Here is a 13,701-nt window from a genome sequence, read left to right on the forward strand (position 1 = left end):
AACAAAAGTAAATGCATGGCAGTATTTTATTTAGTATTTAACATCTACAGGAGCTGCTCAGCCATAGAACCCAGGACCACAAAGCTCCAGGCGCAGTTTTAGTGCTGATGTTAATCCCAGCGGTGTTTGGAGTTCTGCAGTTGAGTCAGCAGTTTTGGTGACTTTTAGACTGTATCACCTCAGCCCTTGGTGACACCCCTCTGAAGATCTACATGTCCAACAATTAGTGGCAGAGTTGTTGTGGCTCCTACATGCGTCCACTTTGCTATATCACCACTTCACTTGACCATTAAATATCTAAGAGGGAAGAAATTTCATGAACTGACTTTTTGCGGTGGTGGCATCCTATTACACTACCATACTCAAATTTAGTGAGCTCTTTAGAACAACCTTTAACAAATAAAGGCAGACTGCTTAGCTGTTACCTGCAGCAACAGGAGTGAAAGCACCTGAATTTAGAGAAGAGGAAGTGTGGCTCTGTACATTTGTCCATAGTGTATTTGTTGTAAGACAACGAAAGTGCTTAAAACTGATGACTTAATAATTCAACAAATAAAGGTTTTTATTATGCTCAGACAATTGCATTCAACATTCAAAACTGTAACCAAAATCAGTGCCTAATAAATATTTGGTAAAGGGCAGCTCAGTTTTACTTGACAACGATTGATATCCTGCGTAGAAACATGAAAAAAGTTCATTTTATCACTTTTAAGTCTATACTTTTTAGAATTCGTTTCACACAATATATGACATCATACTGGAATGAATTTTAGAGTTTTTAATGCGCTGTCATGAATGAAGTTTCAATTAAGATAAGAAGCCTAAAAAGAAAAACGTTATGACATCCTGAAGTGACTTTGACTTGGTGTATCTCATAGTGGCGGAGATGCCAAATAAGTCTTAAGACCACTTAGAGACCAAAAGCGATTATATTTCTAAGTGAGCCCAGAGGCTTCAGAGTGCAGTGAGATATGACATCACTGTTTCCTCAAAGTATCAGTATGCCTTAATGACAGTGTGGAATTATGATGTAATGGGTTATAGTTTTAAAAATCCAGAAAACAAACAAAAAAAAACAAAAAACAAAAAAAAAAAAAAGACCTTACCCCAAATCCCCCAAAACAAAGGGGTATTAAAACACTGCAGCCGATTGCTCAGCTTTGGTTCCTCATATTTATCAAACAAGAACAAATCTTCAACTTCCTGTCTACTTTTTTTGTCCTTAGGCAGCAAGAAATTGCTTTAAAACACAAATGTATTCATCTTATTCCATTCAACAACCAAATCCTCAAGTTGACAGGTTTTAAAACATTCATAGCAGTATTTGTCCCAGTTCTTCCCTGTATATTATATATTTTCCAGTAGTTTCAACAAAAGAAAAACTTCCTTTCTAAAAGATGCCACTTGGCATGCTCACAAAGCCTCAGAGTGGCGGGACGCCCCTCATCCTTCGGATGATGTTAGCGATCCGCTTGGCCAGTCCTGGGTTGGGCTCTTCGATCTGGAAGCTCCGCGTTAGTAAGTTGTATAGAGAGCCGTAGCCCACAGCCACTACAGTGCATGTCAGGCAGATGACATTGTAAGGCATGCTGAAGTCTGGAGTGGGCAGATTGACAAGCAGAGGCTCTGTGTAGATGCGGACAAAGTAGCTGGACTCTTCTTTACAGGGAAAACTGGTGAGAGAGGAAAATTTGATCATCCCATTTTCTAGATAAACGTGTCTGTGCAGAAACTCAAACAGTCCGTGAATAAAACACAATAAATGTCATTTTCATCAAGGTGGGTGGGCGATGGGGGCTGTGTACTTACAAGCTGCTGAAAAGTGGTCGTTCCTGAGTGCTGTTTGTATGCATGGCGACAGTGCTTGGTACAAGAGAACTAATAACTGAAGATCTAAATGTTAAAGACAAGGACAAGGACTTTAGTCAATGAAAGTCTGACATTAATTTAAAATCTTAAAAAATAAAAAGCAAAAATCATTTGAGAAGCAACACATGTCACACATGCAATCCTACGTGCATACCCGACATAGAAACCGTGGTTGGGATCGGGTGGGTATTCAGTCCATTTGAGCAGAGCCCTCTCAAACTGCACTGTAACCTCAGTCACAGAGTTTGGAGGAAGCTGGATCAGCATCTCCAGCAGGTGGGGCTTCACACGGTCCTTAGATGGCTCGTAGTGGATGTAGCCTAGCAGAGGAAGAAAAAAACAAGTGACCAATAATACACTGATTAAATGTTCAAACTAGAACTGCACAAACACAAAGGCTCTGGCATCTGTTGTCAAGAAAATTGTATTTTAAACAGCTATCAACCCAGAGTTTTTACAGTCAGTGAATCCCTAGTTTAGACACAGATCACTGGTTTATATAAATTACATAATGGGACAATATTTAATCAATAACAGCATGTTATTCAAGTTAGAAATGAACACCAACATATGTATTTGAGAACTGTTTCTTACAGAAAACATGACTCATGTTCTCCACCTTGTGGCAAAAAGAGGCAGCTGCATGAACCCTTACTAACCCTTCCTGTGGGTTAATGTGGGAAGTCAAGTATCTTACAGTGGGCTGTGAACAGCATGACCGACTTACCCCTGTAAGGTCAAATGTATCATATTTGAAACATGAGTTTTTGAGACCTTTACATCATTAGTGTGATTTATTTAACCTTAAACCCTTTACACATTTTTGCTGAAGATGAATAGTCATCAATAAATCGCACAGAAATGCTGGCAAAAATCATACAAGTCAAAACTCATAATTCATGACAGGTTCAATAAAAACTCCAGCTTCAAGAAAATTAGATTTTTCTGGCAATTATTTCATGGTTCAGATTTTACAGGGTTAAGTAAAAGACTGAATAATAATATCCATCGTTGAAGAAGTCAACATCAAAAATCAAAGCCTGCAAAGATGCTCACATGTCCACAGGACATTTAAGCTAACTAACAGAAGGCAACAAAAATGAAAATGAAATCAAGTTGAAGGCACACAAGTTCAGCTCAAGTGGGAGTCTGACTATCGTGCACCTCTACAAAGTGTAAAGAGAAGGCTGTGTATTCATTTGCCACTGACAATTTGTGCTTTTAAAGAACATAATTAGCATCATCATGTTGATGTTTGAATCAAGGTATGGGGGTCAGAGGCAGGGGACAGCACTGAACTGAAAATATGCACTCATGGACTGTTTCTTTGAGCTGTAAGTGCAACTTTCATTTTTATGTGCAGGTGTTTCATGGCAAAAGACAAAGCTGCAAGAGTCAACTAAATAACATGATGTAAGATCTTCTATTTTTCTTCTTTTATTTAATTAAACTTCCTAAGAAATGATTCAGTGGTCATATTCAGATCCATGAAACAGTCCAAGTAAGACTTGCAGACATAGAAACAAAAAAATAAAGATGTATTCCTTTACCTTTAGATCTATTCCACCAAATCAGGCTTGTTAAATAGGTTGCGGGGAGGTGGCTGTGTGATAGTCTTCTAGTTGAATTTGTGATATGCTAATGCTAAACAAAGGCTAATAAGATTTTTTGTAGACTGGTTGAGGTCCTCTCCGTGAATCGCTACCTTATCGTGGTGGAGGGGTTTGTGTGTCCCAGGGATTCTGGGGGCTTTTGCCCCCTGGTAGGGTCTCCCATGGCAAATTGGTCCTGGGTGAGGGACCAGACAAAGAGCGATTCAGAAGACCCTTATGAAGAAAACATTGAGGGAACAGTTTACCCTGCCCGGGATAGGGTTACCGGGGCCCCGCCCTGGAGCCAGGCCCGGGGAGGGTGCCCAAGGGCGAGTGTCTGGTGGCCGGGCCTTAGTCCATGGGGCCCGGCTGGGCACAGCCCGAAAAGGGGACAGGGGAGGCGCCATAGGGGTCGGGTGCATTGTGTGCCGGGCGGCGGCCAGGAGCGGAGGCCCTGGCGGACTGATCCCCAGCTGCCAAGACTGGCAATTGGGACATGGAATGTCACCTCTCTGGTGGGGAAGGAGCCTGAGTTAGTGCGTGAGGTTGAGAGGTACCGGCTAGATCTAGTCGGGCTCACCTCTACGCATGGCTTGGACTCTGTCTCAGTCTGGAGTTGCCCCTGGTGAGAGGCGGCGGGCTGGGATGGGTATTCTAATATCCCCTCGGCTTGCTGCCGGTACGTTGCGGTTTTCCCCGGTGGATGAGAGGGTTTGTTCCCTGCACCTTAGGGTCGGGGAACGGGTCCTGACTGTCATCTGTGCTTATGCGGCGAGTGGCAGTTCAGAGTACCCAGCCTTCTTAGAGTCCCTGAGTGGGGTGCTGGAAGGTGCTCCACCTGGAGACTCTGTTGTCCTGCTGGAAGACTTCAATGCTCACGTGGGTAATGACAGCGAGACCTGGAGGGGCGTGATTGGGAGGAACGGCCTCCCTGATCTGAACCCGAGTGGTGTTTTGTTATTGGACTTCTGTGCAAATCACAGTTTGGCCATAACGAACACCTTGTTCGAACATAAGAGTGTCCATAAGTGCACGTGGCACCAGGACGCTCTAGGCCGCAGGTCGATGATCGATTGTGTAATCGTATCACCAGACCTGCGACCATATGTTCTGGACACTCGGGTAAATAGAGGGGTTGAGCTGTCAACTGATCACCACCTGGTGGTGAGTTGGATCAGGTGGCGGGGGAGGACGCTGGACAGACCTGGTACACCTAAACGCGTAGTGAAGGTGTGCTGGGAACGTCTAGCAGAGGCCCCAGGCGCAAGATCTTCAACGCACACCTCCGGCAGAGCTTCAACAGCATTCTGAGGGAGACTGGGGACATTGAGTCCAAATGGATCATGTTCAGCGTCTCCATTGCCGAGGCTGCTGCATTGAGCTGTGGCTGCACGGTGGTTGGTGCCTGCCGTAGTGGTAATCCCCGAACCAAATGGTGGACACCAGAGGTGAGGGGAGCCACCAGGCTGAAGAAGGAGTCCTATTGGGCTTGGTTAGCCTGTGGGACAGGTACCGACAGGCCAAGCGGAATGTGGCTCGGGCAGTGGCTGAAGCAAAAACTCGGGGGTGGGGGAGGAGTTCGGAGAGGCCATGGAAAAAGACTTTCGGACTGCCATCGAAGAGATTCTGGCAAACCGTCAGGCGTCTCAGGAGGGGAAAGCGGTGCTCTACCTGCACTGTGTATAGTGCTGGCGGAGCGCTGCTGACTTCGACTGAGAAAGTTGTCAGGCGGTGGAAGGAATACTTCGAGAACCTCCTTAATCCCACTGACACGTCTTCCAGGGAGGAAGCAGTCTGGGGATGAGGGGAACGACCCGCCAATTTCCAGAGGCGAGGTCACTGAGGCAGTTAAACAACTCCTTAGTGGCAGAGCCCCTGGTGTTGATGAGGTCCGCCCCGAGTTCCTGAAGGCTCTGGACGTTGTAGGGCTGTCCTGGTTGACACGCCTCTACAATGTTGTGTGGAAATCAGGGGCAGTACCCCTGGACTGGCAGACCAGGGTGGTGGTCCCCATGTTTAAGAAGGGGGACCGGAGGGTGTGTTCCAACTACAGGGGGATCACACTGCCAGGGTGCTGGAAAGGAGAGTTTGTCCGCTAGTTGAACCTCGGATACAGGAGGAACAATGCGGTTTTCGTCCTGGTCACGGAACACTGGACCAGCTCTTTATCCTCTCAAGGATACTTGAGGGTGCATGGGAGTTTGCCCAACCAGTCTACATGTGTTTTGTGGACTCGGAGAAGGCATTCGACCATGTCCCTCTGGGTGTCCTGTGGGAGGTGCTGCGGGAGTATGGGGTGTCTGGCCCATTGCTACGGGCCATTCGATCCCTATACAACCGTTGCAAGAGCTTGGTTCGCATTGCCGGCAATAAGTCGGACTCGTTCCCGGTGGGTGATGGGCTCTGCCACGGCTGCCCTTTGTCACCGATTCTGTTCATAATTTTTATGGACAGGATTTCTAGGCGCAGCCAAGTGGCGGAGGGCTTTCACTTCGGTGGCCTCAGAATCTCATCTCTGCTTTTCGCGGATGATGTGGTTCTGTTGGCTTTATCTGGTGAAGGCCTCCAGCTCGCACTGGAACGGTTCGCAGCTGAGTGTGAAGCAGCGGGAATGAGGATCAGCACCTCCAAATCATGGTTCTCAGCCGGAAAAGGGTGGAGTGCCCACTCGGGGTCGGGGATGAGTTCCTGCCCCAAGTGGAGGAGTTCAAGTACCTCGGGGTCTTGTTCGCGAGTGAGGGGAGAAGGGAGCCGGAGATTGACAGACGGATTGGTGTGGCGGCTGCAGTGATGCGGACGCTGCACCGGTCCGTCGTGGTGAAGAGGGAGCTGAGTGTAAAAGCGAAGCTCTCAATTTACCGGTCGATCTACGTCCCTACCCTCACCTATGGCCACGAGCTGTGGGTATTCACTGAAAGGACGAGATTGCGGATAAAAGCGGCGGAAATGCGATTCCTCCGAAGGGTGGCTGGCCTCTCCCTTAGAGATAGGGTGAGAAGTTCGGCCATCCGGGAGGGACTCAGAGTAGAGCCGCTGCTCCTCCACATCGAAAAGAGCCAGCTGAGGTGGTTTAGGCATCTGACAAGGATGCCTCCTGGGCACCTCCTGGGGTTAGTGTTCCAGGCATGTCCCACTGGGAGGAGGCCCCGGAGCAGATCCAGGACACGCTGGAGAGATTATATCTCTCGGCTGGCCTGGGAACGCCTTGGTGTTCCCCCGGATAAGCTGGAGGAGGTGGCTGGGGAGAGGGAGGTCTGGGCTTCTCTGCTTAGGCTGCTGCCCCCGCGACCCAGCCCCAGATAAAGCGGATGAAGATGGATGGATGGATGGATGGTTGAGGTTTATATGTGGACCAAACTGTACATGTGAAGGCCATATAAGACATACATTTTTGATTTAATTAATAATTCACAAGTCAGCTGCTCCATGATATTCTTATTTCCACAGTGGCCTTAAGTGAAGTTAAGAACATTGTACTGGACCAATATCCTGTACTACACTGTGTACTCACTGTACAGGATATTGGTCGTCTTTCAAAGGTAAATTGTTTTTGGGACTATGTAAATTTATTATTCTGATTGCAAATTAACAGTGCACACATCATTTACTGCTTTCTAAAAATACTCACTGGGCTTGTTGTCCTTTCCCTTGCTCGTCACACTGAGTGTGTGGATGTAGAGACGAAGATACCAAGGCACCGAGTCCAGCAGCAGTACAGGGAAAGACCTGTATGGGTGGTTGTTGTACATTAATGTGTGAATCTCTCCTGTCTGCAGCCCGTATCCAGCCACATAACGCTCAGCATGGAGCAAGGGACGCAGCATTTCACCTGAGGACAGAAAGTAAGACTGATTTTAATAATTCACTGGGTGTAAAACTAATGTGACAATCAAAGAAATGCCTTAAAAATGTGTGAAGTGTGTGCATTTTATTATCTTGTTCTTGTTTCATCATACATTCTTCAAAACAATATTCTGACTATTATACACAGCTTTATACATTATACAGTCTCTACTCTTCTGGCTCACCCTCATTGGACTTCCATCGAATCAGCAGGTTGAGGGAGCGCACAGAGCCAAAGGTTGTTTCTTGGGTCAGATCGTACACAGAGAAGGTCCGTCTGTCTCCCAGCACCACTGCCTGGCTCAGCAGGGAAGTGGCTGGGCTGAGCTCAAACTGCTCCCCCTGCAAAATAAAAACAGGTTTGTTCCAATCATAACTCTTACAGAGCTTCAATAATAAATTTGACATTATCTATACATACAAGTAGTGCCATTTATCAACAGATAATCCACTAGATCAGCAACACCTCCATGTTCATATAGCTGTCACAATTTGATGTTTTGTATTCTAAGGTTTGAATTATCTAATGATTTAGATATGCATATTTTATATTAAAGGAAAAGCAAACCTGAGGGTTGTCTGTGATGTCAATATATAGTTTACTGGAGGAGGCCAACGGACAAGCTTCTGTCAGGGTCCGAGAGAACATCTTGAACAAAGACCACTCTGAGGGAAGAGACAGCTTGAATTAACAAAAGCCAGGGGAATATTACCAAAACCCAAATATGGGACAGAGAACAAAAAAAAAAAAGTGCTTTCGCTCACCTCGTTTGGTCTGTCCAGAGTTGTGCAGGTCAAAGACTGAATTCAACGTCTGTCTCAGCTCCCAGGATGTGGTTTTGCACTGCCAGTCCTGACACACGGACCTGATGTGCACTGCCTGGGAATGAAAACTGCTGTGGAAGAGTTTCTCTGACTTCAAAAGGACAGCGAGACCAGCCTGTTCGGAAAACATAGTGAGGAGAAAACTTAATACGCTAACAAATGGCATTGATGTCCCGTGTTTTTTTAGGAAGAAAAATGCACATGTAAAAGGGGGGGGGGGGGGGGGGGAGAGAGAGAGAGAGAGAGAGAGAGAGAGAGAGAGAGAGAGAGACATTTACCTTGGATCCACATGGCAAGAGTTTCTTCCAGGGTGTCAAATTCTCTGTGCAAACAATTTCTCGTGGGAGGGTGGCATAGCGAAGGAAGCTGTGGTCTGTCACTTTAACACACACACAAATATTGCATATGCAGGTGAGTTCTGGGGCATCTGCAGTGCTGTAATGGGTATTCAACTGTCTAACATGCACCTCAGAATAAGAATATCACATGCTCAAATAAAATCTAATATATATATTAAAAAAAGAGGCACCTGAGTACAGGTAAAGCGCGCATTTTATTGCAAAAGGTTTCTTTAATGCAAACAGGGCCTGTGTAAAAAAGTGTTCATCTGTTTACTTATTCCCAAACAAAACAACAACAACAACAACAAAAACACAACTAAACCAAGTTTCTAACAGGGTGCAGCCTACCTGACAAGCCTGACAATCATATCACCTGTAAAGTCGACCATTTGCAGTAGCATGAGGTGTAAAATCACTAGAAACTAGGGCTGGGCCATATTGTACCGTTGACAGTAATACCGGTACAATGATAGGCAACGATAAGAAAATAAAATATCGCAATAGAATATGGGTAAAACGTGCATGCGCAGTGCCTTTGTTTTCGCACATGGCCGAAAAAGCATGGCAGCAACAGAGAATGAGAAGGGAGAAAGCGGATCGTTGAGTGAAACGGATGAACCACAATTGGTTTGTAAAAAATGGTGCAACTTCAGTGGTGTGGAACAGGTTTGGTGTTTGTCCATCAGATACCCACCAAAACACTTTTTTTGTAGAACATGCAAGCGGGCCGTCGTTTTTGCTGTATTTGTCGGACTAAGGTGCTCGTAAATCTGGGAGTAATCTGTGTCCTAAACTCCGCTCCCTTCAGGTCCCAAAGTCAACACTGCAGCATCACTGAGAGTTAAAAACTGTCTAAATTCTTTCATCTTTAATAAAACGATCAGCGTTGCTGCTTTACCAGGTGTAACTCTGAAGTTTAACATCCAGGCATCCATGAAAACAGAATTTATTACATTTAACAGAGTTAGAAGTTAGCAGGAAGTTAGCGGAAGTTAGCTAGTTTTGCTAGTTACCTAAGCACGATATAGCATGTTCTGACTGAGAGATTTGTGAAAAAAATTCAAACGTACAGCTCTGCTATCATTTCCAACATAAATGAAGACAGCAGTGACGTTTGTAAGGTTACTGAAGGTGGGCTAGCTGGTATATAATGATGTGCTACGTGATCGCTAGCGACACAGCTATGTTAGCATAACATAAACAGTGAAGCTGGAGGATGAATGCTAACTTTTTTCCACTCAATAAAAGTTAACGTGAAGGTTCCTGATCGTTAGAGACAAATGCAATGGCATGGCAGGATGCTGTAAACGGACCAAACTTCAGTCAGGAGAACAACTGAGATAATCCATCCACAATAGAAGGTTAGTCATTAATATACTGCAACAACATGGGAATAGAGCAGCTGTGATAGAATACAGCATTAACGAATCAATGGTACAGAAGTGGAGGAAGAAGAAGATGAGTTGAATAAAGTTTGATTTATCTGACTGCTTTGTTTCACTTAATGTGCCTTATAATCCCATGCACCTTATGGTCCGAAAAATACGTATTTGACTTTTTTATTCGGCACACTGCAGTTTAATGTTGCAAAGCACCTCTTTTTAACTTCAGTGGATATTATACATGGTAATGCACAGGATATGTCAGCAGATTTCTACTGGAAAGGCCTTTTGGTTAAACTTTCAGCAGGAAATTAGCATTTGCACTATTAAATTTTTATACAGCTTTAATGCACATAAAAAGCAGCTGCTTGTTTAAGTGAAAATAAATGGATGGGGGGTTTTTTGCGCTAGTAAAGTTGTGGAGTTGTATTTTGTCTTGCATCAATTATATTGTCAGTTATATCGTTATCGCAAATTTTCAAATCTATATCGTGATTAATATTTTTGGCCATATCGCCCTGCCCTACTAGAAACAATAGTTTAAAAAACAAAACAAAAAAACAAAGCACATGTCTAGGTTAGATGAGGAAGAAGGTTATTGCACTAAATCTCTGAGACTCAATATTGAAAGAAATTTGTTACACATGGTCGTTTGGAACAAATGAGAATCTTCCTAGAGGTTGCCAACCTTTCAGAATTCCTCTAAGAGCACTTTGAACACTCATCAGTGAGGTTAACAAAGTTTTGAGCAAAATATTCAAGCTACCACAGTGTGACTCTGACAGAATCAAGGTAAAAATGACAGACTGATCTCCAGTAATCTGAAGCACTTTATGGCAGCTGATGCTGCTAAAGTTGTATGAATCATAACTGACCAGTGATGGAACAGGGTGAGAAGAGGATTACTGCAAGAGGATTTTCTCTAGCACTAATTCTGTATAATAACAGGATATTAGACCGTTCAATGGTGGCTGATGACACAATTAGCTTTCGCAGAGGTTCATTACTGGAGATGTTACTCTAAATGCAAAAAGGAGACTGACTGTACCGTTGCCTATTCCCAGGGGTTTGAAGGAGGCACTGGGCTGAACAGTGTTGGTGGAGTCAATGAAGTTCAGTGATGCACAGAAGATGCCTGACAAAACATTGGTTAGCTCCTTCCATGTAGCATCGACACTGGGAAAGGCAGAAAAAAGGCATGTGGAAATGTTAACATGATTTAGCAAAGGTAGGTTAGGCAGCAACTATATCAAAACAAACTGTAGTCAAAAGTTGTGGGAGTAGAATTTCTGGCAGTTTTATATGGGTGGGGGGGTTGGAAATCAATACAGCAAACCATTACGATACTTTGTATGGTGATATTGTATCATACAGGGTCACCAAATATTGATACTCTGGGAATATAACGAACAAGAGGGTTCATCACATGCACCACCATCCTGAGATGATGTTAGCTGAGCAAACTTGCATTAAATTCAATGAAATTCACATTTAATTGTATCATCTGAAACAGATTGCATGTAATTCAATCGCAGACTGATGACAGATTATCTCCGTCTTAATGCAACGAGTTTATGGCCAGTTTTTACTGAGAGTAATTTTACTGCATAACTTTTTACTGCAACAAAAAAAACTACCTCAACTGTCTGCTAGTTCGGCATACGCTTGAGAAACATCACTGTCATTATAAGAACTAAAGGAATAACACAAAAGCAAAAAACAGCAAGGACGGTTATGGATGAGCAAAACTGGTAGGTTGGTGGTTCAATCCTCTACTTGTCTAGTCTGCATGTCAATGTATCCTTGGTCCACATACTGAACTCCCAGTTGCCGTTGATGCATCCATTGGAGTGTCATGTGTGCATGATAGGTTAAAAATGCTAAGGCGTAGAAAAAATGTTTACGAAACCAGGTTAATGAATGTGTTTGTGAATAGGTGAATGAGGCTTGTAGTAAGAAGGGGCTTTAAATGCTCAGAGTAGAAAAACACTATATAAGTACGGGTCTGTTTTTTTTTCCCCCTTATTAATCCACACATTCATTTCATCTCTGTTGTACTCACTCTGTCACTGAGTCTTGGAACCAGACCCAGAGCTCAGCCCCAGGTGGGGATGGTATAAAGGGTTGCCCCCACTGCATGGTCCTCCAGTAACCTTGTGTAAAAGAGATGTGCAGCTCTCTGACTGAGAACTTGGAGATGACCTGGCCCAGAGACTTGGGAAAAAGCCGGTAGTGGGACACTGAGAAATGTAACAATGTGGTTTAGCGTTAGAAAGACCAAACATTGTTGTAATTTTGAGAACAGGAGAAAGAAAATCTTATTGAATTAATGTGGGGTGTATTAAACTCGTATAATATTTCCAATAATGTATAAACATTCCTGAAACCAACTAAACAGGAACAGACGCAGATTTTAACAGGAAGTGGATATCTATAAATCAACAAAAATATGGTGATTTATAAAAGAAAGTCAACTGACGGAAAATACAGATGCCCTATCACGTGGTAATCTTTTTAATGTTTCAATCTGACAGATTATAGGAGCATCGAGAAGCAAAATATGAACCCTCATTCCGAAACATTTAAATGCTTCTCATTTTATACATTTACAGCTTTTCTGTCAGCTATTCGACAGACTCAAGTATATTCATGAGTTACTTCTATAAGAAGATAAAACATTTACATGTGTATATTTTCTTATTCGTGCCTAACAGAGAGTGTTATCTCCCTACTAGCAGTTAGCTTACCTTTGTTTTCTCTCATGAAGTCTGTGTCCCACAGGGTGCGGAACTGGAAGCTGGCATAAATATCTCCGGAGTGCAGAGGTCTGATGACCAGCTCTTCTTGGAAGTCGTCTTTAGGCTGTGGTACCGACGAAGGTACCACTGTTTCAGGGGCAGAAGTGCCCTGAATGTCGGCTGCAGCATCAACCGTAGCGGCTTCTTCAACCTCGGTTGCTTCCCACCGTCTCTCCTCCACCGCGGGCTGGTCAGCCGTTTGTTCCGCTGTTTGTGCATTATGGTCAACCCCACCGTGGTGGTCATTAACTGGCGTCGTTTCATGAATGTCTGCGACAACAAACACGGACAAACTAAAAAGAATAAGCAGCCAAGACCAGCAGCTGCACCTGTGAGCAGCCATTTCTCTCGAGGCGGTGGTTGACTTCCGCGTTAACGCGTCATGAGTAGAATCAGCCAATGAGCTGCTTCCATATGGAGCCATTCTTGGCACTGACATGAGGCTGCTTTGTTTTAAGCCAAAAATATTTTCTTAAAAAAAAAACATAAAAAATAAATTAGCATATATATATATATATATATATATATATATATATATATATATATATATATATATATATATATATATATGTATGGAATATGTTTCTGATTTATTTTAAGCAAATTCTAAAAAAAAAAAAATACATTTTAAAAGCGATTAGTTACATGTGAAGGCGGTAAGGAAGCGGTATGACAAATTATAATTTATATGTCGATTAGATAAATTATATTTATATCCATGTGAAGACAATAAATGAATCCATAGATAAATGTAAACTACAGTAAATGCACATAATATGTCATATGTCAATTTGTGAATTGTAACCAATCAACCAATTACAGGCCTGAAAATTCTCAATTAATTTAGCCTATCAAACGTCTGCTCATCTTAATCTGTCATTTTGCAGCATTACCAATACTGCTTGCAAATATATTAAACCTTATAGACCCTGAATAAATGGTGCTACTGGTGTGTTGCCAAAACTCATAAAAAGCTACATTAATAATTAATAAAGGCCATAAATTCAGGTTATCGGTGTGCGAATAAGCATGGTGCTCTGTTGAATATTTG

At 43.4% G+C, this 13,701-nt stretch overlaps 1 protein-coding gene across 1 annotated transcript; it reads right to left on the reverse strand.

Annotated features, from left to right (window-relative positions):
- Positions 1 to 544: 544 nt before the first annotated feature.
- Positions 545 to 13,040, reverse strand: pigt (phosphatidylinositol glycan anchor biosynthesis, class T). The gene is made up of 11 exons (XM_085145724.1): positions 12,600 to 13,040; positions 11,915 to 12,092; positions 10,901 to 11,028; positions 8,408 to 8,508; positions 8,070 to 8,244; positions 7,873 to 7,970; positions 7,490 to 7,646; positions 7,090 to 7,290; positions 2,024 to 2,189; positions 1,810 to 1,893; positions 545 to 1,673 (listed from the first exon to the last, which is right to left on the reverse strand). Exons 1-11 carry the CDS (start codon positions 12,991 to 12,993, stop codon positions 1,424 to 1,426), a joined length of 1,932 nt encoding a protein of 643 aa, XP_085001850.1. The 5' UTR covers positions 12,994 to 13,040; the 3' UTR covers positions 545 to 1,423.
- Between the last annotated feature and the right edge of the window lie 661 nt (positions 13,041 to 13,701).

This window comes from Neolamprologus multifasciatus, chromosome 20 (genome assembly GCF_963576455.1).
Source record: "Neolamprologus multifasciatus chromosome 20, fNeoMul1.2, whole genome shotgun sequence".
In the NCBI taxonomy this organism is placed as follows: domain Eukaryota; kingdom Metazoa; phylum Chordata; class Actinopteri; order Cichliformes; family Cichlidae; genus Neolamprologus; species Neolamprologus multifasciatus.

Coding starts and splice junctions, on each gene's coding strand:
- pigt (XM_085145724.1), bottom strand. CDS start 12,993: ATGGCTGCTCACAGGTGCAGCTGCTGGTCTTGGCTGCTTATTCTTTTT. Junction 7,971..8,069: donor CTCTGGACAGACCAAACGAG/GTGAGCGAAAGC, acceptor CTCTTCCCTCAG/AGTGGTCTTTGTTCAAGATG. Junction 7,647..7,872: donor ACATCACAGACAACCCTCAG/GTTTGCTTTTCC, acceptor TTTATTTTGCAG/GGGGAGCAGTTTGAGCTCAG.